Source organism: Dendropsophus ebraccatus, chromosome 11 (assembly GCF_027789765.1).
Source record: "Dendropsophus ebraccatus isolate aDenEbr1 chromosome 11, aDenEbr1.pat, whole genome shotgun sequence".
Classification (NCBI taxonomy): domain Eukaryota; kingdom Metazoa; phylum Chordata; class Amphibia; order Anura; family Hylidae; genus Dendropsophus; species Dendropsophus ebraccatus.
Genome location: NC_091464.1, coordinates 99137160 through 99163360, shown reverse-complemented (window position 1 = coordinate 99163360; position 26201 = coordinate 99137160). Strand labels below are relative to the sequence as shown.

The 26201-nt window shown below is 51.2% G+C and overlaps 1 protein-coding gene across 1 annotated transcript in view; it reads right to left on the bottom strand.

Moving 5' to 3' along the window:
• LOC138767448 (uncharacterized) overlaps nucleotides 1–26201 on the bottom strand; it is a 134097-nt gene that overhangs the window by 85061 nt on the left and 22835 nt on the right. The window contains exon 2 of the mRNA XM_069944950.1: nucleotides 8471–8815. Within this exon, the coding sequence (XP_069801051.1) occupies nucleotides 8471–8815 (345 nt within the window). The remainder of the gene's footprint in view (nucleotides 1–8470; nucleotides 8816–26201) is intronic.

Sequence of the window (26201 nt, the reverse complement as noted above, 5' to 3'; positions counted from 1 at the left end):
TCCTGCTACACCTACTGGCATTATACTCCTGCTACACCTCCTGGCATTATACTCCTGCTACACCTCCTGGCATTATACTCCTGCTACACCTCCTGGTATTATCCTCCTGCTACACCTCCTGGTATTATACTCCTGCTACACCTTCTGGTATTATACTCCTGCTACACCTCCTGGCATTACTCCTGCTTCACCTCCGGGCATTATATTCCTGCTTCACCTCCTGGCATTATACTGTTGCTACACCTCTTGTTATTATACTGTTGCTACACCTCTTGTTATTATACTCCTGCTACACCTCCTGGCATTATTCCTGCTACACTTCCTGGTGTTATACTCCTGCTTCACCTCCTGGCATTATACTACTGCTACACCTCCTGGCATTATTCCTGCTTCACCTCCGGGCATTATACTCCTGCTTTACCTCCTGCCATTATACTCCTGCTACACCTCCTGGTATTATACTGCTGCTACACCTTCTGGTATTATACTCCTGCTACACCTCCTGGCATTATACTCCTGCTACACCTCCTGGCATTATACTCCTGCTACACCTCCTGGCATTATACTCCTGCTACACCTCCTGGCATTAAACTCTTGCTACACCTCCTGGCATTATACTCCTGCTACACCTCCTGGCATTATACTCCTGCTACACCTCCTGGTATTATACTCCTGCTACACCTCCTGGTATTATACTCCTGCTTCACCTCCGGGCATTATACTCCTGCTACACCTCCTGGCATTATACTCCTGCTACACCTCCTGGTATTATACTCCTGCTACACCTCCTGGTATTATACTGCTGCTTCACCTCCTGGCATTACTCCTGCTTCACCTCCTGCCATTATACTCCTGCTACACCTCCTGTTATTATACTACTGCTACACCTCCTGGCATTATACTCCTGCTACACCTCCTGGCATTATACTGTTGCTACACCTCCTTGTATTATACTCCTGCTTCACCTCCTGGCATTATACTCCTTCTACACCTCCTGGCATTATACTCCTGCTTCACCTCCTGGCATTATACTCCTGCTACACCTCCTGGTATTATACTCCTGCTACACCTCCTGGCATTATTCCTGCTACACCTCCTGGCATTATTTCTGCTACACCTCCTGGTATTATACTCCTGCTACACCTCCGGGCATTATACTACTGCTACACCTCCTGGCATTATACTCCTGCTTCACCTCCGGGCATTATACTCCTGCTTCACCTCCTGCCTTCATACTCCTGCTACACCTTCTGGTATTATACTCCTGCTACACCTCCTGGTATTATACTCCTGCTACACCTCCGGGCATTATACTCCTGCTTCACCTCCTGGCATTATACTCCTGCTTCACCTCCGGGCATTATACTCCTGCTACACCTCCTGGCATTATACTCCTGCTACACCTTCTGGTATTATACTCCTGCTACACCTCCTGTAATTACTCCTGCTACACCTCCTGGTATTATACTCCTGCTTCACCTCCGGGCATTATACTCCTGCTACACCTCCTGGCATTATACTCCTGCTACACCTTCTGGTATTATACTCCTGCTTCACCTCCGGGCATTATACTCCTGCTACACCTCCTGGCATTATACTCCTGCTACACCTTCTGGTATTATACTCCTGCTACACCTCCTGGCATTATACTCCTGCTACACCTTCTGGCATTATACTCCTGCTACACCTTCTGGCATTATACTCCTGCTACACCTTCTGGTATTATACTCCTGCTACACCTCCTGGTATTATACTCCTGCTTCACCTCCTGGCATTACTCCTGCTTCACCTCCGGGCATTATACTCCTGCTTCACCTCCTGGCATTATACTACTGCTACACCTTCTGGTATTATACTCCTGCTACACCTCCTGGCATTATACTCCTGCTACACCTCCGGGCATTATACTACTGCTACACCTCCTGGCATTATACTCCTGCTACACCTCCTGGCATTATACTCCTGCTACACCTCCTGGCATTATACTCCTGCTACACCTCCTGGCATTATACTCCTGCTACACCTCCTGGTATTATACTCCTGCTACACCCCCTGGCGGGAGGGAAACTGTCAGCTGGGGGGGGCTTGCAGCTCACAGTCACCCCAGTGTCACCCCCTCTCCCTCCTATGCTGCGATGCCCCCCCAGCTGACTCTTTAATGAGGCTCCACGGGCTCTTCTTTTGCATATTCATGTTTCCCAGGGGGCAATGCACCTAGGATTTCACTGCACTGAGCGCTTTCACTAGCAGCCGACAGTGTTGTCATTTGGCTGTTCTCCCTGAGTTCAGCAATCTGTTTCTCTAATGGCTTTACTAGGCATTGCTCCCACCTAGCCAGAATCCTGCTCCACACTGATGAGTGGCAACACCCTGAAACAGCTGTATGTGGATGGTTACCTAGCCTTGGTTTATCCCTTGTCATTACACCTCCTGTTATTATACTACTGCTACACCTCCTGGCATTATACTCCTGCTACACCTCCTGGCATTATACTGTTGCTACACCTCCTTGTATTATACTCCTGCTTCACCTCCTGGCATTATACTCCTTCTACACCTCCTGGCATTATACTCCTGCTTCACCTCCTGGCATTATACTCCTGCTACACCTCCTGGTATTATACTCCTGCTACACCTCCTGGCATTATTCCTGCTACACCTCCTGGCATTATTTCTGCTACACCTCCTGGTATTATACTCCTGCTACACCTCCGGGCATTATACTACTGCTACACCTCCTGGCATTATACTCCTGCTTCACCTCCGGGCATTATACTCCTGCTTCACCTCCTGCCTTCATACTCCTGCTACACCTTCTGGTATTATACTCCTGCTACACCTCCTGGCATTATACTCCTGCTACACCTCCTGGTATTATACTCCTGCTACACCTCCGGGCATTATACTCCTGCTTCACCTCCTGGCATTATACTCCTGCTTCACCTCCGGGCATTATACTCCTGCTACACCTCCTGGCATTATACTCCTGCTACACCTTCTGGTATTATACTCCTGCTACACCTCCGGGCATTATACTCCTGCTTCACCTCCGGGCATTATACTCCTGCTACACCTCCTGGCATTATACTCCTGCTACACCTTCTGGTATTATACTCCTGCTTCACCTCCGGGCATTATACTCCTGCTACACCTCCTGGCATTATACTCCTGCTACACCTTCTGGTATTATACTCCTGCTACACCTCCTGGCATTATACTCCTGCTACACCTTCTGGCATTATACTCCTGCTACACCTTCTGGCATTATACTCCTGCTACACCTTCTGGTATTATACTCCTGCTACACCTCCTGGTATTATACTCCTGCTTCACCTCCTGGCATTACTCCTGCTTCACCTCCGGGCATTATACTCCTGCTTCACCTCCTGGCATTATACTACTGCTACACCTTCTGGTATTATACTCCTGCTACACCTCCTGGCATTATACTCCTGCTACACCTCCGGGCATTATACTCCTGCTACACCTCCTGGCATTATACTCCTGCTACACCTCCTGGCATTATACTCCTGCTACACCTCCTGGCATTATACTCCTGCTACACCTCCTGGCATTATACTCCTGCTACACCTCCTGGTATTATACTCCTGCTACACCCCCTGGCGGGAGGGAAACTGTCAGCTGGGGGGGGCTTGCAGCTCACAGTCACCCCAGTGTCACCCCCTCTCCCTCCTATGCTGCGATGCCCCCCCAGCTGACTCTTTAATGAGGCTCCACGGGCTCTTCTTTTGCATATTCATGTTTCCCAGGGGGCAATGCACCTAGGATTTCACTGCACTGAGCGCTTTCACTAGCAGCCGACAGTGTTGTCATTTGGCTGTTCTCCCTGAGTTCAGCAATCTGTTTCTCTAATGGCTTTACTAGGCATTGCTCCCACCTAGCCAGAATCCTGCTCCACACTGATGAGTGGCAACACCCTGAAACAGCTGTATGTGGATGGTTACCTAGCCTTGGTTTATCCCTTGTCATTACACCTCCTGTTATTATACTCCTGCTACACCTCCTGGCATTATACTCCTGCTACACCTCCTGGTATTATACTCCTGCTACACCTCCGGGCATTATACTCCTGCTTCACCTCCTGGCATTATACTCCTGCTTCACCTCCGGGCATTATACTCCTGCTACACCTCCTGGCATTATACTCCTGCTACACCTTCTGGTATTATACTCCTGCTACACCTCCGGGCATTATACTCCTGCTTCACCTCCGGGCATTATACTCCTGCTACACCTCCTGGCATTATACTCCTGCTACACCTTCTGGTATTATACTCCTGCTTCACCTCCGGGCATTATACTCCTGCTACACCTCCTGGCATTATACTCCTGCTACACCTTCTGGTATTATACTCCTGCTACACCTCCTGGCATTATACTCCTGCTACACCTTCTGGCATTATACTCCTGCTACACCTTCTGGCATTATACTCCTGCTACACCTTCTGGTATTATACTCCTGCTACACCTCCTGGTATTATACTCCTGCTTCACCTCCTGGCATTACTCCTGCTTCACCTCCGGGCATTATACTCCTGCTTCACCTCCTGGCATTATACTACTGCTACACCTTCTGGTATTATACTCCTGCTACACCTCCTGGCATTATACTCCTGCTACACCTCCTGGCATTATACTCCTGCTACACCTCCTGGCATTATACTCCTGCTACACCTCCTGGCATTATACTCCTGCTACACCTCCTGGCATTATACTCCTGCTACACCTCCTGGCATTATACTCCTGCTACACCTCCTGGTATTATACTCCTGCTACACCCCCTGGCGGGAGGGAAACTGTCAGCTGGGGGGGGCTTGCAGCTCACAGTCACCCCAGTGTCACCCCCTCTCCCTCCTATGCTGCGATGCCCCCCCAGCTGACTCTTTAATGAGGCTCCACGGGCTCTTCTTTTGCATATTCATGTTTCCCAGGGGGCAATGCACCTAGGATTTCACTGCACTGAGCGCTTTCACTAGCAGCCGACAGTGTTGTCATTTGGCTGTTCTCCCTGAGTTCAGCAATCTGTTTCTCTAATGGCTTTACTAGGCATTGCTCCCACCTAGCCAGAATCCTGCTCCACACTGATGAGGGGCAACACCCTGAAACAGCTGTATGTGGATGGTTACCTAGCCTTGGTTTATCCCTTGTCATTACATTGACTTATAGGGCCACTTAATATGGTGGTTTTGGTGGTTTCCTAACAGGAGCTGCCGCTTGGCTGGGTCCTTCCCGGAGGGATATCTGGCTAGTCCTGGGTTTTGAGACTGTTTAATGAGGCTCCACGGGTTCTTCTTTTGCATATTCATGTTTTCCAGGGGGCAATGCACCTAGGACTTCACTGCATTGAGCGCTTTCACTAGCAGCCAGCAGTGTTGTCGTTTGGCCAGTCTCCCTGAGTTCAGCAATCTGTTTCCCCCCAGCTGCCCCCCCAGCAATCTGCTAGATCGCCGCTCGTTTACTGGGCCTATTCCACGGCCCGATGATCATTGAGCGAGGGCTGCAGGGACATCGTTACCGATGTCCTTGCAGCATCATACGTTACCTGCAGGTCTTCTCGGCGCTGTCTTCATCCCTGGGTCCCGCGCGCTCTATCTTCCGAATGGCCGGTCAGCTGACCTGTGATTGGCTGAGCGCTCTGTCAGCTGACCGGCCATTCGGGAGATAGAGCGCGCGGGACTCGGGGATGAAGACAGCGCCGAGAAGAAGCCCTGCAGGTAATGTATGATGCTGCGCTTCTGCTCCCAACCAGGTGAGTTTATTAGGCTAATTAAAAGACCATTATTTTTAAGACACATTTACTATGCTATGAGGTATGGCAGTGTTGTCCAGTCACAGTATGGCGGTATTGGTCAGGTCTGGTATGGAGGTGTTGTCCAGTCACAGTATGGCGGTATTGGTCAGGTCTGGTATGACAGTGTTATCCAGTCACAGTATGGCGGTATTGGTCAGGTCTGGTATGGCGGTGTTGTCCAGTCACAGTATGGCGGTATCAGGTCTGGTATGGCGATGTTATCCAGTCACAGTATGGTGGTATTGGTCAGGTCTGGTATGGCGATGTTATCCAGTCACAGTATGGTGGTATTGGTCAGGTCTGGTATGGGGGTGTTATCCAGTCACAGTATGGCGGTATTGGTCAGGTCTGGTATGGCAGTGTTATCCAGTCACAGTGTGGCGGTATTGGTCACGTCGTGTATGGCAGTGTTATCCAGTCACAGTATGGTGGTAGTGGTCAGGTCTGGTATGGCAGTGTTATCCAGTCACAGTGTGGTGGTATTGGTCAGGTCTGGTGGTGTTATCCAGTCACAGTATGGTGGTATTGGTCAGGTCTGGTGTGGCATTGTTATCCAGTCACGGTATGGCGGTATTGGTCAGGTCTGGTATAGTGGTGCTATCCAGTCACAGTATGGTGGCATCGGTCACATCTGGTATGGCGGTGTTATCCAGTCACAGTATGGTGGTATTGGTCCGGTCTGGTATGTCAGTATTATCCAGTCACAGTATGGTGGTATTGGTCATGTCTGGTATGTCAGTATTATCCAGTCACAGTATGGTGGTATTGGTCATGTCTGGTATGACAGTGTTATCCAGTCACAGTATGGGGGTATTGGTCAGGTCTGGTGGTTTTATCCAGTCACAGTATGGTGGTATTGGTCAGGTCTGATGGTGTTATCCAGTCACAGTATGGCAGTATTGGTCAGGCCTGGTGTGGCGGTGTTATCCAGTCACAGTATGGCAGTATTGGTCAGGCCTGGTGTGGCGGTGTTATCCAGTCACAGTATGGCGGTATTGATTCATGGACCCGGTGACCTGGTTTACCACAGTGCAAACACAAGTTGTTTTGGAGTCAATGGGCACGCTGGGTCTTGGCATCAATGGCTTCAAGCTGCATAGGCAATTCTCCGCTCACAGGATTTGAAGATAGATTTTTTTTTGAGGAAAAGAGATGACAGATGGTTTAGGCAAGTCAGGACACACTCTCTCTATTCGCCTCTTTTTAAGTCTACGGTTAATTCTGACCACTAACGCCATGGCCTGCTCCAGTGACTCGGGATGCCCAACCCAGGCATCCTTGATAACCTCTGAAAGCCCTTGGTATATAGGGCATTCAGCGTCAGCTCACACCAGCCCATCCCCATGCATTGCTTCCAAAACTCCATGCAGTAATCCTCTGCTACCCGCTTAGCCTCACGGATAGTCAGAAGATGGGTTTCGGCATGACTGACGTGATCGGGTTTGGCGTAGACGGCACCCAAGGACTGAAGGAAGCGATCCAGGCTCCCCCACTGAGGAAGGAAGCTTCAGAGCCCAGGCCTGAGGATCACCGTATAAAAGGGACATCACTATATCCAAAATGGTTCACCTTGAAATAAAGACGACAGGACTTCCTGAACCTGTCAAATTTGTCCCGGTCACCTGAGAAGCTGCCAGGGAGGATCATGGACCGCAGCCATTACACTGAAGGGGCACAGTAGCAGTAGGGGGCACAGTAGTACTCCTTTATTCACATCTAAGGTGACGTTTGAGGCAATCGCTTGAGAAAGACTGAGCACTGGCCAAAACATTGTGTTAGATGTGAATAAAGGAATCTCGTTTGTCATGAGGTGCTGTTTCCTGCTAGTTTGTTGGATTGTATCCGGACGGAGGGGTCCCGTTTGGTGAGGCGTGTACGCCACGCTACTTTTTTCCATTTGGTTCCAGCCAGTGCTGTTTCATTGGAAGGGACATCAAGGAAGGGATGGGTGAGATGCAGGCTGTGGACCCTGCTCCTGTCCCTGCTCACTATCCCTGCCTACCTGCCACAATCAGCCCTAGGTGGCTGCGGACAACCACTGGGACAGTCCCTAACTTAAATAGGGTGGTACACTGACCATAGACAGGACAAACACAACAGAGCAGAGTCAGAAAGCTGGGTCAAAGCCAGAGGACAGCAGAGGTACAAAGAATTAAAGGCAGGCGGATGGTCAGGTCACGTAGAAAATGGTCAGTGCAGAATAGTCAAGGTACCGAGCACAGGTCACAGAGCTGGGCTACTAGGGGTGAACTAGACTCAATAGCCAAAAAGGGGTTAATACACTTGGGATGTTTTATAGGGGGTTAGGGGTTTGGTCCAGAACGAGATTGGCCAGCCCCCTGATCTCCAACCACAGACACCTGATGACATTGCCCACTGACTGGCAGGGAGAGAGGGAGAACTGACAGCCGCAGAATCAGCAGAACATAACAAGGTGACCTGAGACGTGACCAGAAGTCAGACGGGGGCGGCAGACCAGGAGCAGAAAGTATAGGTTAGAGTTCAGATGAGAGCAAGAAACACAAAAGAGCAGAATCTTATTGCCAATAGTGCAGTCTCGGCCGTGATTTATGATCCCAGCAGGTAGAGTCCTTAGGTTGTGTTGTATCCTTCCTGGTGTGTAGTGATGAGATGCTGAGTAGTAGCTGTGTGCTGTACCTTGTACATGGAGGGTATAGATATCCGTGAACCGCGCCTCTCCTCCTGAGCCAAACACTTCAACGGTATAGATCCCGGTGTTGTTCCTGGGGACGTTGATCAGGGTCAGGTGTCCGTCCTCGGATACATTGTAGTTAGAGAATAGATTGTAGTCATTTTCTGGCTCTCTACATTTCTTGCCTCTGGAAAGTCGGATCAGCTGTGAGGATCCATTATAACTCCAGATGAACTCATCGCACCGATTACCGGCACCATCAATAGTCAGCTTATATCTCGGGGAGAGACGGACATCGGAGCCCGACCGGCTGAATATCTCCCGCAATTTAGTCACATTGGAGTCCCGTCCTGCAGATACAGAAATCATCAATGCTATTGCAGGGTTATATAATGATGCCGGGTATATATATATATATATATATATATATATATATATATATATATATACAAAAAAACAGAAGGTGCAGCAGCAACCCACAGGTGCAAGGGCTTACTGTATATACTCCTCCCAGCGCAAACACCTGCTCTGTAAATATAAAAAAGTGAGGATCTTGGCAAACCATTTGATCAAACAGAGTGTACCATGTCATGAGCAGCGTGCAACCTGCAGTGTGAACAGAGTCATAGATGTGCGGCCAATTTTCTCCTTTTTATATATATATAAAATTATATATATATATTATATTACAGGATTATATAATGATGGCAGGTATATATATTATTACAGGATTACATAATGATGGCAGGTATATATATATATATATATATATATATATTACAGGGTTATATAAAGATGGGGGGTATATATATATATATATATATATATATATATATATATAGTGGCATGGTGGGGCTGTAAGAGGCAGTTCTATGCCTCTGGAGTGGGAATTGGAGTTCAGGTGGAGCTCCTGGTCGAGATACTCCACTCCAGTCCTAGAGCTAATGAGGCTCTGAAACCACCTGGTGGATCTATTAGAGACTCCAGAGCTTCCCAGGTGAGGGCTCCCAGGTGATGGCTCCCAGGTGAGGGCTCCCAGGTGAGGGCTCCCAGGTGATGGCTCCCAGGTGAGGGCTCCCAGGTGATGGCTCCCAGGTGATGGCTCCCAGGTGAGGGCTCCCAGGTGAGGGCTCCCAGGTGATGGCTCCCAGGTGATGGCTCCCAGGTGATGGCTCCTCCCAGGTGATGGCTCCCAGGTGATGGCTCCTCCCAGGTGATGGCTCCCAGGTGAGGGCTCCCAGGTGAGGGCTCCCAGGTGATGGCTCCCAGGTGATGGCTCCCAGGTGAGGGCTCCCAGGTGAGGGCTCCCAGGTGAGGGCTCCCAGGTGAGGGCTCCCAGGTGATGGCTCCTCCCAGGTGATGGCTCCCAGGTGATGGCTCCTCCCAGGTGAGGACTCCCAGGTGATGGCTCCCAGGTGAGGGCTCCCAGGTGAGGGCTCCCAGGTGAGGGCTCCCAGGTGAGGGCTCCCAGGTGATGGCTCCCAGGTGATGGCTCCTCCCAGGTGAGGGCTCCCAGGTGAGGGCTCCCAGGGTGGGAGAACACAGGCAGCGCTAGGCCTGTGGGAGCTGCAGACAAGAAGTCTGGGTGAGACCAGTGTACCTGGTAAAGTTGAGCAGTAGGCTCAGATAGTCAGCTAGGGAAGCTGTAATGTGTAGTCAGTGGCTAGACGGCCCAGGTTTTATTTTATTTGCAAAACGTTGCTGTTGTCTTATGTTTTGAACAGACAAATAAAGTGACTTTGGTCAGTATAAAGCGTACAGCACTGACTGGACTGCAATTTGTGATGTGCCAACCGTCTCAGGCCCAGGAGATGGCGATCCCAGCGAGTGAGTAACCCCCAGATATATACTACTGGGGGAGCACACAGGTGAGTATATATACTACTGGGGGCAGCACACAGGGGGTCTATATTATTAAATGTACCCTGGGCCCCGGGCTTTCCACCCAACCTGGCCCCCCCCTCCCCGGTCAATCCGCCCACATTATACTCCACTACTGCCCCCCCCCCCCACGCTGTCCCCAATAAACACTGCCTGCCTCCCCTCCCTGTTGGCCCCAATAAACACAATGTTTGGTCCCTTGCTGCACAGAGGATGTCAGGAGAGGAGGGGGCTGATTTATAGGAGAGGTCCAAGCAGCACAGAGGATGTGAGGAGAGGAGGGTGCTGATCTTTTGGGGAGGTCACAGCAGCACAGAGGATGTCAGGAGAGGAGGGTGCTGATCTATAGGAGAGGTCCAAGCAGCACAGAGGATGTCAGGAGAGGAGGGGCTGATCTTATAGGAGAGGTCACAGCAGCACAGAGGATGTCAGGAGAGGAGGGGGCTAATCCCCCTCTCTCCCCCCCTTATAGATGGTCCCCCTCTTCCCCCCCCCCCTTATAGATGGTCCCCCTCTTCCCCCCCTTATAGATGGTCCCCCTCTACCCCCCCTTATAGATGGTCCCCCTCTCCCCCTCCCTTATAGATGATCCCCCTCTTCCCCCTTATAGATGGTCCCCCTCTACCCCCCCTTATAGATGGTCCCCCTCTACCCCCCCTTATAGATGGTCCCCCTCTCCCCCCCCCTTATAGATGGTCCCCCTCTTCCCCCCCCTTATAGATGGTCCCCCTCTTCCCCCCCCTTATAGATGGTCCCCCTCTTCCCCCCCCTTATAGATGGTCCCCCTCTTTCCCCCCCCTTATAGATGGTCCCCCTCTTCCCCCCCCTATAGATGGTCCCCTCTTCCCCCCCCCCTTATAGATGGTCCCCCTCTTTCCCCCCCCCTTATAGATGGTCCCCCTCTTTCCCCCCCCTTATAGATGGTCCCCCTCTTCCCCCCCTTATAGATGGTCCCCCTCTTCCCCCCCTTATAGATGGTCCCCCTCTTCCCCCCCTTATAGATGGTCCCCCTCTTCCCCCCCTTGTAGATGGTCCCCCTCTCCCCCCCCTTATAGATGGTCCCCCTCTTTCCCCCCCCTTTATAGATGGTCCCCCTCTTCCCCCCCCTTATAGATGGTCCCCCTCTTTCCCCCCCCCCTTATAGATGGTAACCCTCTTCCCCCCCCTTATAGATGGTCCCCCTCTTTCCCCCCCCCTTATAGATGGTCCCCCTCTTTCCCCCCCCCTTATAGATGGTCCCCCTCTTTCCCCCCCTTATAGATGGTCCCCCTCTTCCCCCCCTTATAGATGGTCCCCCTCTTCCCCCCCCTTATAGATGGTCCCCCTCTTCCCCCCCTTATAGATGGTCCCCCTCTTCCCCCCCTTGTAGATGGTCCCCCTCTCCCCCCCTTATAGATGGTCCCCCTCTTTCCCCCCCCTTTATAGATGGTCCCCCTCTTCCCCCCCCTTATAGATGGTCCCCCTCTTCCCCCCCTTATAGATGGTCCCCCTCTTTCCCCCCCCCCTTTATAGATGGTCCCCCTCTTTCCCCCCTTATAGATGGTCCCCCTCTTCCCCCCTTATAGATGGTCCCCTCTTTCCCCCCCCTTATAGATGGTCCCCCTCTTTCCCCTCCCCCTTATAGATGGTCCCCCTCTCCCCCCCCCTTATAGATGGCCCCCCTCTTCCCGCCCCCTTATAGATGGTCCCCCTCTTCCCCCCTTATAGATGGTCCCCCCTCTTCCCCCCCCCCCCTTACAGATGGTCCCCCTCTTTCCCCCCCCCTTATAGATGGTCTTCATCTTCCCCCCCTCTTATTGATGGTCCCCCTCTTCCCCCTCTTATAGATGGTCCCCCTCTTTCCCCCCCCCTTATAGATGGTTTTCCTCTTCCCCCCCCCCTTATAGATGGTCCCCCTCTCCCCCCCTCTTATAGATGGTCCCCCTCTTCCCCCTCTTATAGATGGTCCCCCTCTTCCCCCCCCCTTATAGATGGTTTTCCTCTTTCCCCCCCTTATAGATGGTCCCCCTCTTTCCCCCCCCTTATAGATGGTCCCCCTCTTTCCCCCCCCTTATAGATGGTCCCCCTCTCCCCCCCTCTTATAGATGGTCCCCCTCTTCCCCCCCTTATAGATGGTCCCCCTCTCCCCCCCTTATAGATGGTCCCCCTCTTCCCCCCCTTATAGATGGTCCCCCTCTCCCCCCCCTTATAGATGGTCCCCCTCTTCCCCCCCTTATAGATGGTCCCCCTCTTCCCCCACCCTTATAGATGGTCCCCCTCTTCCCCCACCCTTATAGATGTTCCCCCTCTTTCCCTCCCCTTATAGATGGTCCCCCTCTCCCCCCCTTATAGATGGTCCCCCTCTCCCCCCCCCCCTTATAGATGGTCCCCCTCTTTCCCCCCCTTATAGATGGTCCCCCTCTTCCCCCCCCTTATAGATGGTCCCCCTCTTCCCCCCCTTATAGATGGTCCCCCTCTTCCCCCCCTTATAGATGGTCCCCCTCTTCCCCCCCCTTGTAGATGGTCCCCCTCTCCCCCCCTTATAGATGGTCCCCCTCTTTCCCCCCCCCTTTATAGATGGTCCCCCTCTTCCCCCCCCTTATAGATGGTCCCCCTCTTCCCCCTCCCTTATAGATGGTCCCCCTCTTCCCCCCTTATAGATGGTCCCCCTCTTCCCCCCCCCTTATAGATGGTCCCCCTCTTCCCCCTCCCCTTATAGATGGTCCCCCTCTCCCCCCCCCCTTATAGATGGTCCCCCTCTTCCCCACCCCCTTATAGATGGTCCCCCTCTTCCCCCCCTTATAGATGGTCCCCCTCTTCCCCCCCCCCCTTATAGATGGTCTTCCTCTCTTCCCCCCTTATAGATGGTCTTCCTCTTCCCCCCCTCTTATTGATGGTCCCCCTCTTCCCCCTCTTATAGATGGTCCCCCTCTTTCCCCCCCTTATAGATGGTCCCCCTCTTCCCCCCTTATAGATGGTCCCCCTCTTTCCCCCCCCTTATAGATGGTCCCCCTCTTTCCCCTCCCCTTATAGATGGTCCCCCTCTCCCCCCCCCTTATAGATGGCCCCCCTCTTCCCCGCCCCCTTATAGATGGTCCCCCTCTTCCCCCCTTATAGATGGTCCCCCTCTTCCCCCCCTTATAGATGGTCCCCCTCTTCCCCCCCCCCTTATAGATGGTCTTCCTCTCTTCCCCCCTTATAGATGGTCCCCCTCTTTCCCCCCCCTTATAGATGGTCTTCATCTTCCCCCCCTCTTATTGATGGTCCCCCTCTTCCCCCTCTTATAGATGGTCCCCCTCTTTCCCCCCCCCCTTATAGATGGTTTTCCTCTTCCCCCCCCTTATAGATGGTCCCCCTCTCCCCCCCTCTTATAGATGGTCCCCCTCTTCCCCCCCTTATAGATGGTCCCCCTCTCCCCTTCCTTATAGATGGTCCCCCTCTCCCCCCCCCCTTATAGATGGTCCCCCCTCTTCCCCCCCTTATAGATGGTCCCCCTCTCCCCCCCCTTATAGATGGTCCCCCTCTTCCCCCCCCCTTATAGATGGTCCCCCTCTCCCCCCCCCCTTATAGATGGTAACCCTCTTCCCCCCCCTTATAGATGGTCCCCCTCTTCCCCCCCTTATAGATGGTCCCCCTCTTCCCCCACCCTTATAGATGGTCCCCCTCTTCCCCACCCTTATAGATGTTCCCCTCTTTCCCTCCCCTTATAGATGGTCCCCCTCTCCCCCCTTATAGATGGTCCCCTCTCCCCCCCCCCTTATAGATGGTCCCCCTCTTTCCCCCCCTTATAGATGGTCCCCCTCTTCCCCCTTATAGATGGTCCCCCTCTTCCCCCCCTTATAGATGGTCCCCCTCTTCCCCCCCTTATAGATGGTCCCCCTCTTCCCCCCCTTGTAGATGGTCCCCCTCTCCCCCCCTTATAGATGGTCCCCCTCTTTCCCCCCCCCCTTTATAGATGGTCCCCCTCTTCCCCCCCCTTATAGATGGTCCCCCTCTTCCCCTCCCTTATAGATGGTCCCCCTCTTCCCCCCTTATAGATGGTCCCCCTCTTCCCCCCCCCTTATAGATGGTCCCCCTCTTCCCCCTCCCCTTATAGATGGTCCCCCTCTCCCCCCCCCCTTATAGATGGTCCCCCTCTTTCCCCCCCCCCTTATAGATGGTCCCCCTCTTCCCCCCCTTATAGATGGTCCCCCTCTCCCCCCCCCCCCCTTATAGATGGTCTTCCTCTCTTCCCCCCTTATAGATGGTCTTCCTCTTCCCCCCCCTCTTATTGATGGTCCCCCTCTTCCCCCTCTTATAGATGGTCCCCCTCTTCCCCCCCCACTTATAGATGGTTTTCCTCTTTCCCCCCCTTATAGATGGTCCCCCTTTCCCCCCCCCACCTTATAGATGTTCCCCCTCTTTCCCTCCCCTTATAGATGGTCCCCCTCTCCCCCCCTTATAGATGGTCCCCCTCTCCCCCCCCCCTTATAGGTGGTCCCCCTCTTTCCCCCCCTTATAGATGGTCCCCCTCTTCCCCCCCTTATAGATGGTCCCCCTCTTCCCCCCCTTATAGATTGTCCCCCTCTTCCCCCCCCTTGTAGATGGTCCCCCTCTCCCCCCCTTATAGATGGTCCCCCTCTTTCCCCCCCCCCTTTATAGATGGTCCCCCTCTTCCCCCCCCTTATAGATGGTCCCCCTCTTCCCCCTCCCTTATAGATGGTCCCCCCTCTTCCCCCCTTATAGATGGTCCCCCTCTTCCCCCCCCCCTTATAGATGGTCCCCCTCTTCCCCCTCCCCTTATAGATGGTCCCCCTCTCCCCCCCCCCCTTATAGATGGTCCCCCTCTTCCCCACCCCCTTATAGATGGTCCCCCTCTTCCCCCCCTTATAGATGGTCCCCCTCTTCCCCCCCCCCTTATAGATGGTCTTCCTCTCTTCCCCCCTTATAGATGGTCTTCCTCTTCCCCCCCTCTTATTGATGGTCCCCCTCTTCCCCCTCTTATAGATGGTCCCCCTCTCCCCCCCCACTTATAGATGGTTTTCCTCTTTCCCCCCCTTATAGATGGTCCCCCTTTCCCCCCCCCCACCTTATAGATGGTCCCTCTCTTCCCCCCCCCCCCCTTATAGATGGTCCCCCTCTTCCCCCCCCCTTATAGATGGTCCCTCTCTTCCCCCCCCCCCTTATAGATGGTCCCTCTCTTCCCCCCCCCCCTTATAGATGGTCCCTCTCTTCCCCCCCCCTTATAGATGGTCCCTCTCCCCCCCCCTCTTATAGATGGTCCCTCTCTCCCCCCCTCTTATAGATGGTCCCCCTCTTCCCCCTCTTATAGATGGTCCCCCCTCTTCCCCCCTTATAGATGGTCCCCCTCTCCCCCCCCTTATAGATGGTCCCCCTCTTCCCCCCCTTATAGATGGTAACCCTCTTCCCCCCCCCCTTATAGATGGTCCCCCTCTTTCCCCCCTTATAGATGGTCCCCCTCTTCCCCCCCACTTATAGATGGTTTTCCTCTTTCCCCCCCTTATAGATGGTCCCCCTTTCCCCCCCCCACCTTATAGATGGTCCCTCTCTTCCCCCCCCCCCTTATAGATGGTCCCTCTCTTCCCCCCCCCTTATAGATGGTCCCTCTCTCCCCCCCCTCTTATAGATGGTCCCTCTTCCCCCCCCCCTTATAGATGGTCCCCCTCTTCCCCCCCTTATAGATGGTCCCCCTCTTCCCCCCCTTATAGATGGTCACCCTCTCCCCCCCCCCTTATAGATGGTCCCCCTCTTCCCCCCCCCTTATAGATGGTCCCCCTCCCCCCCCCCTTATAGATGGTCACCCTCTCCCCCCCTTATAGATGGTCCCCCTCTTCCCCCCCCTTATAGATGGTCCCCCTCCCCCCCCCTTATAGATGGTCACCCTCTCCCCCCACTTATAGATGGTTTTCCTCTTCCCCCCCCTTATAGATGGTCCCCCTCTTTCCCCCCCTTATAGATGGTCCCCCTCTTTCCCCCCCTTATAGATGGTCCCCCTCTCCCCCCCCTTATAGATGGTCCCCCTCTTCCCCCCCTTATAGATGGTCCCCCCTCCCCCCCTTATAGATGGTCACCCTCTCCCCCCACTTATAGATGGTCACCCTCTCCCCCCCTTATAGATGGTCCCCCTCTTTCCCCCCCCCTTATAGATGGTCCCCCTCTTCCCCCCCTTATAGATGGTCCCCCTCTTCCCCCCCCCCCCTTATAGATGGTCCCCCTCTTCCCCCCCTTATAGATGGTCCCCCTCTTTCCCCCCCCTTATAGATGGTCCCCCTCTTTCCCCCCCCCCCTTATAGATGGTCACCCTCTCCCCCCACTTATAGATGGTCACCCTCTCCCCCCCTTATAGATGGTCCCCCTCTTTCCCCCCCCCCTTATAGATGGTCCCCCTCTTCCCCCCCTTATAGATGGTCACCCTCTTCCCCCTCTGTGCACAGCAGTCAGCAGATAACACACAAAAAAAAAAACCACAACACAACTCACCTGCCATCCGTTCCCCCGTCGAGCCTCTTGCCTCCTGGTCTGTCCCCGGCTGATGCGCGGCTGCCGGGGGTGTCCCGTCCTATCCCCAGCAGCGCGCGCATCAGAGAGCTCCCCGTGCGCCGGAAGTCCCAGCCACAGGCCCACGGGGAGCTCTTTGATGCGCGCTGCCGGGGACAGGACGGGACAACCCCGGCAGCTGCACATCAGCCAAGGGACAGTACAAGAGAGTCAGTGGCGGATTATAATGTGGGCGGCGTGGCATGGGCCCCCCCGGAGCCTCGGGCCCCGGGCAGCCGCTCAAACCGCCCACATTATAATCCGCCACTGGACCTTACTACTAAATTGGGGCACAGAGCATACCTAACTAGATTTGCATTTCCAGGGAAATACATAGTGCTTGAAAAGAGCGCCCCTTTACCAGTGACTTCCAGAGCGCCCCTTTACCAGTGACTCCCAGAGCGCCCCTTTACCAGTGACTCCCAGAGCGCCCCTTTACCAGTGACTCCCAGAGCGCCCCTTTACCAGTGACTCCCAGAGCGCCCCTTTACCAGTGACTCCCAGAGCGCCCCTTTACCAGTGACTCCCAGAGCGCCCCTTTACCAATGACTCCCAGAGCGCCCCTTTACCAATGACTCCCAGAGCGCCCCTTTACCAGTGACCTCCAGAGCGCCCCTTTACCAGTGACTCCCAGAGCGCCCATTTACCAGTGACTTCCAGAGCGCCCCTTTACCAGTGACTTCCAGAGCGCCCCTTTACCAGTGACTTCCAGAGCGCCCCTTTACCAGTGACTTCCAGAGCGCCCCTTTACTACTGACTTCCAGAGTGACCCTTTACCAGTGACTTCCAGAGCGCCCCTTTACCAGTGACTCCCAGAGCGCCCCCTTACCAGTGACTTCCAGAGCGCCCCTTTACCAGTGACTTCCAGAGCGCCCCTTTACCAGTGACTTCCAGAGCGCCCCTTTACCAGTGACTTCCAGAGCGCCCCTTTACCAGTGACTTCCAGAGCGCCCCTTTACCAGTGACATCCTTTTAAGAGAAACTTTAATCCTGGGTGCCGTCCCTTTAAGAGCGACTTGGGTCTCTTTAGGAGCGACCTGGGTCGCTTTAAGAGCGACCTAGGTCCCTTCGCTCCTAAAGGGACCCAGGTCGCTCTTAAAGGGACCCAGGTCGCTCTTAAAGGGACCCAGGTCGCTCTTAAAGGGACCAATTTCATTCTTAAAGGTACCCAGATCGCTCTTAAAGGGACCCAGGTCACTCTTAAAAGGATCCATTGTGCTCTTAAAGGGACACATTTTGCTTTTAAAGGGACATATTTCGCTCTTAAAGGGCCCCAGGTCGCTCTTAAAGGGACCCAGGTTGCTCTTAAAGGGACCCATTGTGCTCTTAAAGGGACCAAGGTCGCTCTTAAAGGGACCCATATCGCTTCTAAAGGGACCCAGGTTGCTCTTAAAGGGAGCCATTTCACTCTTAAAGTAACCCAGATCGCTCTGAGTCGCTCTTAAAGGGACCCAGGTCGCTCTTAAAGGAACCAATTTCACTCTTAAAGGGACCCATTTGGCTCTTACAGGGACCCAGGTCGCTCTTAAAGGGACCCATTTCGCTCTTAAAGGGACCCATTTCGCTCTTAAAGGGACCCAGGTCGCTCTTAAAGGGACCCACTTTGCTCTTAAAGGGACATATTTTGCTCTTAAAGGGACCCAGGTCGCTCTTAAAGGGACCCAGGTCGCTCTTAAAGGGACCCAGGTCGCTCTTAAAGGGACCCAGGTTGCTCTTAAAGGGACCCGGGTTGCTCTTAAAGGGACCCGGGTCGCTCTTAAAGGGACCCGGGTTGCTCCTAAAGGGACCCATTTCACTCTTAAAGGGACCAATTTCACCCAGCTAGCTCCTGATGAAGTGAGCGAAACGTGCGTTGGGCTTGTGGGCCAGACGGGGGTAAGCTCTCAGTGTGTGTGCGGTTCCTGGACGCTGGTGTGTGGTCACATATGAACTGAAATTGTATATGGCGTTTTACTTTTGGCGCTCCTCTGTTAGTTGGTGGCCAGCTGAGAAATGACGTACCTGTTTTCCTCTATAGATTATATAGTACTGGTTTAGCTGTCCACTTCTATGTTAGGGTGTTCTAGTTCAACATCGCTGCCTGTACTTTACTATTAGTGACCACCAGATGGCAGCGTTGTAATTGGCACATATTACGCTATAGCACTTCAGCATATATATATATTTTCGGTTGGTTTACCACACTGAGATCTTTCTCCCCCTCTGGCCTTAGTGTTATCTGTGTCATTCCCCATGGAAATTTTGAGTTTTTAATATTATGTATATGATGTATATGGAAATAAAGAATTTGTTATACTTCTAGATTATTTGTGCAGTTTCTTTGGTTGTGTGCTCTTAAAAGGAACCATTTCGCTCTTAAAGGGACCCAGGTCGCTATTAAAGGAACCCAGATCGCTCTTAAAGGGACCCAGGTCGCTCTTAAAGGGACACATTTTGCTCTTAAAGGGACATATTTCGCTCTTAAAGGGACATATTTCGCTCTTAAAGGGACCCAGGTCGCTATTAAAGGGACACATTTTGCTCTTAAAGGGACATATTTTGCTCTTAAAGGGACCCAGGTTGCTCTTAAAGGGACCCATTTCACTCTTAAAGGGACCAATTTCACTCTTAAAGGGACCCAGGTCGCTCTTAAAGGGACCCATTTTGCTCTTAAAGGGGCATATTTTGCTCTTAAAGGGACCCAGGTCGCTCTTAAAGGGACCAATTTCACTCTTAAAGGGACCCATTTCACTCTTAAAGGGACCCATTTAGCTCTTAAAGGTACCCAGGTCGCTCTTAAAGGGACCCAGGTTGCTCTTAAAGGGACACATTTTGCTCTTAAAGGGACATATTTTGCTCTTAAAAGGAACCATTTCGCTCTTAAAAGGAACCATTTCGCTCTTAAAGGGACATATTTCGCTCTTAAAGGGACCCAGATCGCTCTTAAAGGGACCCAGGTCGCTTTTAAAGGGACCCAGGTTGCTCTTAAAGGGACCCATTTCACTCTTAAAGGGACCAATTTCACTCTTAAAGGGACCCAGGTCGCTCTTAAAAGGAACCATTTAGCTCTTAAAGGGACATATTTCGCTCTTAAAGGGACCCAGGTCGCTATTAAAGCAACCCAGATCGCTCTTAAAGGGACCCAGGTCGCTCTTAAAGGGACCCAGGTCGCTCTTAAAGGGACCCAGGTCGCTCTTAAAGGGACCCAGGTTGCTCTTAAAGGGACCCAGGTTGCTCTTAAATGGACCCATTTCACTCTTAAAGGGACCAATTTCACTCTTAAAGGGAACAATTTCACTCTTAAAGGGACCCAGGTCGCTCTTAAAGGGACCCATTTTGCTCTTAAAGGGGCATATTTTGCTCTTGAAGGGACCCAGGTCGCTCTTAAAGGGACCAATTTCACTCTTAAAGGGACCCATTTCACTCTTAAAGGGACCCATTTAGCTCTTAAAGGTACCCAGGTCGCTCTTAAAGGGACCCAGGTTGCTCTTAAAGGGACACATTTTGCTCTTAAAGGGACATATTTTGCTCTTAAAAGGAACCATTTCGCTCTTAAAAGGAACCATTTCGCTCTTAAAGGGACATATTTCGCTCTTAAAGGGACCCAGATCGCTCTTAAAGGGACCCAGGTCGCTTTTAAAGGGACCCAGGTTGCTCTTAAAGGGACCCATTTCACTCTTAAAGGGACCAATTTCACTCTTAAAGGGACCCAGGTCGCTCTTAAAAGGAACCATTTAGCTCTTAAAGGGACATATTTCGCTCTTAAAGGGACCCAGGTCGCTATTAAAGCAACCCAGATCGCTCTTAAAGGGACCCAGGTCGCTCTTAAAGGGACCCAGGTCGCTCTTAAAGGGACCCAGGTCGCTCTTAAAGGGACCCAGGTTGCTCTTAAAGGGACCCAGGTTGCTCTTAAATGGACCCATTTCACTCTTAAAGGGACCAATTTCACTCTTAAAGGGACCCAGGTCGCTCTTAAAGGGACCCATTTTGCTCTTAAAGGGGCATATTTTGCTCTTAAAGGGACCCAGGTCGCTCTTAAAGGAACCAATTTCACTCTTAAAGGGACCCATTTCACTCTTAAAGGGACCCATTTCGCTCTTAAAGGTACCCAGGTCGCTCTTAAAGGGACCCAGGTTGCTCTTAAAGGGACACATTTTGCTCTTAAAGGGACATATTTTGCTCTTAAAAGGAACCATTTCGCTTTTAAAGGGACATATTTTGCTCTTAAAGGGACCCAGATCGCTCTTAAAGGGACCCAGGTCGCTCTTAAAGGGACCCAGGTTGCTCTTAAAGGGACCCATTTCACTCTTAAAGGGACCCATTTCACTCTTAAAGGGACCCATTTCGCTCTTAAAGGTACCCAGGTCGCTCTTAAAGGGACCCAGGTTGCTCTTAAAGGGACACATTTTGCTCTTAAAGGGACATATTTTGCTCTTAAATGGAACCATTTCGCTTTTAAAGGACATATTTCGCTCTTAAAGGGACCCAGGTCGCTATTAAAGCAACCCAGATCGCTCTTAAAGGGACCCAGGTCGCTCTTAAAGGGACCCAGGTTGCTCTTAAAGGGACCCAGGTCGCTCTTAAAGGGACCCAGGTTGCTCTTAAAGGGACCAGGTTGCTCTTAAATGGACCCATTTCACTCTTAAAGGGACCAATTTCACTCTTAAAGGGAACAATTTCACTCTTAAAGGGACCCAGGTCGCTCTTAAAGGGACCCATTTTGCTCTTAAAGGGGCATATTTTGCTCTTGAAGGGACCCAGGTCGCTCTTAAAGGGACCAATTTCACTCTTAAAGGGACCCATTTCACTCTTAAAGGGACCCATTTAGCTCTTAAAGGTACCCAGGTCGCTCTTAAAGGGACCCAGGTTGCTCTTAAAGGGACACATTTTGCTCTTAAAGGGACATATTTTTGCTCTTAAAAGGAACCATTTCGCTCTTAAAAGGAACCATTTCGCTCTTAAAGGGACATATTTCGCTCTTAAAGGGACCCAGATCGCTCTTAAAGGGACCCAGGTCGCTGTTAAAGGGACCCAGGTTGCTCTTAAAGGGACCCATTTCACTCTTAAAGGGACCAATTTCTCTCTTAAAGGGACCCAGGTCGCTCTTAAAAGGAACCATTTAGCTCTTAAAGGGACATATTTCGCTCTTAAAGGGACCCAGGTCGCTATTAAAGCAACCCAGATCGCTCTTAAAGGGACCCAGGTCGCTCTTAAAGGGACCCAGGTCGCTCTTAAAGGGACCCAGGTCGCTCTTAAAGGGACCCAGGTTGCTCTTAAAGGGACCCAGGTAGCTCTTAAATGGACCCATTTCACTCTTAAAGGGACCAATTTCACTCTTAAAGGGACCCAGGTCGCTCTTAAAGGGACCCATTTTTGCTCTTAAAGGGGCATATTTTGCTCTTAAAGGGACCCAGGTCGCTCTTAAAGGAACCAATTTCACTCTTAAAGGGACCCATTTCACTCTTAAAGGGACCCATTTCGCTCTTAAAGGTACCCAGGTCGCTCTTAAAGGGACCCAGGTTGCTCTTAAAGGGACACATTTTGCTCTTAAAGGGACATATTTTGCTCTTAAAAGGAACCATTTCGCTTTTAAAGGGACATATTTTGCTCTTAAAGGGACCCAGATCGCTCTTAAAGGGACCCAGGTCGCTCTTAAAGGGACCCAGGTTGCTCTTAAAGGGACCCATTTCACTCTTAAAGGGACCCATTTCACTCTTAAAGGGACCAATTTCACTCTTAAAGGGACCAATTTCACTCTTAAAGGGACCCAGGTCGTTCTTAAAGGGACCCATTTTGCTCTTAAAGGGGCATATTTTGCTCTTAAAGGGACCCAGGTCGCTCCAAAAGGGACCAATTTCACTCTTAAAGTGACCCATTTCGCTCTTAAAGGGACCCAGGTCGCTCTTAAAGGGACCCAGGTCGCTCTTAAAGGGACCCAGGTCGCTCTTAAATGGTCCCATTTGGCTCTTAAATGGACCCAGGTCGCTCTTAAAGGGACCCAGGTTGCTCTTAAAGGGACATATTTTGCTCTTAAAGGGACCCAGATGGCTCTTAAAGGGACCTAGGTCGCTCTTAAAGGCACCCAGGTCGCTCTTAAAGGGACCAATTTCACTCCTAAAGGGACCAATTTCACGCTTAATGGGACCCATTTCGCTCTTAAAGGGACCCAGGTCGCTCTTAAAGGGACCCATTTAGCTCTTAACCTCTTAAGGACATATGACGTACCCGTCTGATCGTCAGTCTGATCACCGTGCCCGCTAATTAGCTAATCGGAGGCAGCTGTCAAAGTTGACAGCTGCCTCCGATTACCGGAGGCAACCTTTCCCTGGGGTCTAGTGGGGGAGATCCCTGTCTGATGCCAGCCGGGGACTCATCCAAGATGGCGTCATCACTCGTCGGCACTCGTTTGTTTCCGGCTGCAGCAGCCGAAAGCAAACGAGTGCCTATCTCATTGATCTTTGCTGTATATCTATACAGCAAAGATCTCAATGAGAGATCAAAGTGTATATACTAGAAGTCCCCTAGGGGGAATAACCCTAATCCCAGGGGGGAATAACCCTAATCGCAGGGGGGGAATAACCCTAACCCCAGGGGGGGAATAACCCTAACCCCAGGGGGGGAATAACCCCAACCCCAGGGGGGGAATAACCCCAACCCCAGGGGGGGGAATAACCCCAACCCCAGGGGAGGAATAACCCCAACCCCAGGGGGGCTTCTAGTATATGTGTAAAAAAAAAAAAAGTGTTGTTTATAGTAAAAAGCCCCCTCCCCTAATAAAAGTCTGAATCACCCCCCTTTTCCCAGGTTTTAAATAAAAGTAAATAAATACATAAACATGTTTGCTATCGCCGCGTGCGTAATCGCCCGAACTATTAATTAATCACATTCCTGATCTCGCACGGTAAACAGCGTCAGCGCAAAAAAAATCCCAAAGTGCAAAATTGCGCATTTTTGGTCGCATCAAATCCAGAAAAAATGTAATAAAAACGATCAAAAAGTCGTATATGCGCAATCAAGGTACCGATAGAAAGATCACATCATGGCGCAAAAACTGACACCTGACACAGCCCCATAGACCAAAGGATAAAAGCGCTATAAGCCTGGAATGGAGCGATTGTAAGGAATGTATATTGGTTAACAATAGTTTGAATTTTTTACCGGCCATCAGATACAATATAAGTTATACATGTTATATATCATAGTAATCGTAACGACTTGAGGAACATGCATAACAAGTCAGTTTTACTCCAGGGCGAATGGCGTAAAAACACAGTCCCCCCAAATAAAAGAAATGCGGTTGTTTTGTCAATTTCACCACACATTTAATTTTTTTCTGGTTTCGCAGTGTACCAAATGCAAAAATTCAGCCTGTCATTGCAAAGTACAATTAGTGACGCAAACAATAAGGGCTCATGTGGGTTTCTAGGTGGAAAAATGCAAACCGAAAAACCGAAAACGCAAAAACGAAAATGGGCCCCGTCCTTAAAGGGTTAAAGAGACCCATTTAGCTCTTAAAGGGATCCAGGTCGCTCTTAAAGGGACCCATTTCGCTCTTAAAGAGACCCAATTCGCTCTTAAAGGGACCCAGGTCGCTCTTAAAGGGACCCATTTCGCTCTTAAAGAGACCCATTTTGCTCTTAAAGGGACATATTTCGCTCTTAAAGGGACCCAGGTCGCTCTTAAAGGGACATATTTTGCTCTTAAAGGGACATATTTTGCTCTTAAAGGGACATATTTTGCTCTTAAAGGGACCCAGGTCGCTCTTAAAGGGACCCAGGTCGCTCTTAAAGGGACCCGCGTCGCTCTTAAAGGGACCCATTTAGAGCGACTTGGGTACCATCCCTTTAAGAGCGACTTGGGTACCGTCCCTGTAAGAGTGACTTGGTTACCGTCCCTTTAAGAGCGCCTATTGTACTGTCCCTGTAAGAGCGACTTATGTAATTCCTCTTACACAGCGGCTTGGGTACCGTCCCTTTAAGAGCTGCTAGGGTACCGCCGCTTTAAGAGCGTCTTGGGTACCGTCCTTTTAAGAGCGTCTTGGGTACCGTCCCTTTAAGAGCAGCTTGGGTACCGCCCCTTTAAGAGCGTCTTGGGTACCGTCCCTTTAAGAGTGGCTTGGGTACTGTCTCTTTACGAGCGGCTTGTGTACCGTCCCTGCTACATGGCTGCCTCAGCTCTGCTATTCTACTGACTGACCTCTGCTACTTATAATGGTAAAGATCATTGCTCGGTTACCATGACAATCTTACTCATGTCAGTGAGACAAAATCGTTAAGGACCTTCCATATATTACATCTTCTATTGGCCAATAGTGGACATGTGACTGTGGATGGTGTGATACATTACATAGTTACATAGTTACATAGTTAATACGGTTGAAAAAAGACACATGTCCATCAAGTTGCCTGACAAGACCTTAGAGTTCCTATTGGCTGCTATATTGCAGCTATTTGCATATGTGCTGTGATTGGCTGTTAGCGGTTAGAGTGTGGCCATTATTTCCAATGGGCCATTATTTTCTATGGGAAATTCGGGGTCTTTAAACGTAAATTTCTTAAAAACGACAAATCCAATCGAAACGAAAAATAGATAGCACACCTCACAGGGCTTCGAAACGCAGTTTGAACGGAGTCTGTGCGCAAAGCGGTTCGGGCTGTATTACGCGCAGAAAAATGGCTGGAAGAAGAAGAAGAAGAATAGGGATTACAATATAGGAATTTTCAAGCACTATAATTATTAAGTGGGAGCACAGAGGGGTGTAAGCAGTGGCGTAGCTATAGAGGTCACACTTGCGACCCGGCCCATTATCAAGGGGGGCCCACAGGGGAGATTTTCATCTGTAAGGAGGGGGGAGGAGAGGAGAGTTGGGGCAGGGGAGTCACTATCTGCCTCAGCAGCACACTAAGGGTGCGTTTACACAGAAAGATTTATCTGACAGATTTTGGAAGCCAAAGCCAGGAATGGATTTGAAGAGAAGAGAAATCTAAATTTTTCCTTTATGACCTGTTTCCTGTTTATAGTCTGTTCCTGGCTTTGGCTTCAAAGATCTGACAGATAAATCTTTCTGTGTAAATGCACCCTTAGACTAGGTTCAGACTATGTAACTGTGCGGCTGTATTTGCGGCTGTAATTGTGCGGCGGTATTTTTGGTGGTTCATGCGTACGCTGGAAAGTATACGATATACGGCTGCACAGTGCACACTATGTATGAATCTACGGCCCGATCGTAAACGGACCCGTAAAAAATGAACAAGACCATTGTTTGCGGCTGGAAATGCGGCCGTGGATTGACAGGCGGTCCGTACGTACAATGATGCCGAATGCCGATGCCTCTAATAGTTAATATATTAAATTAATAAA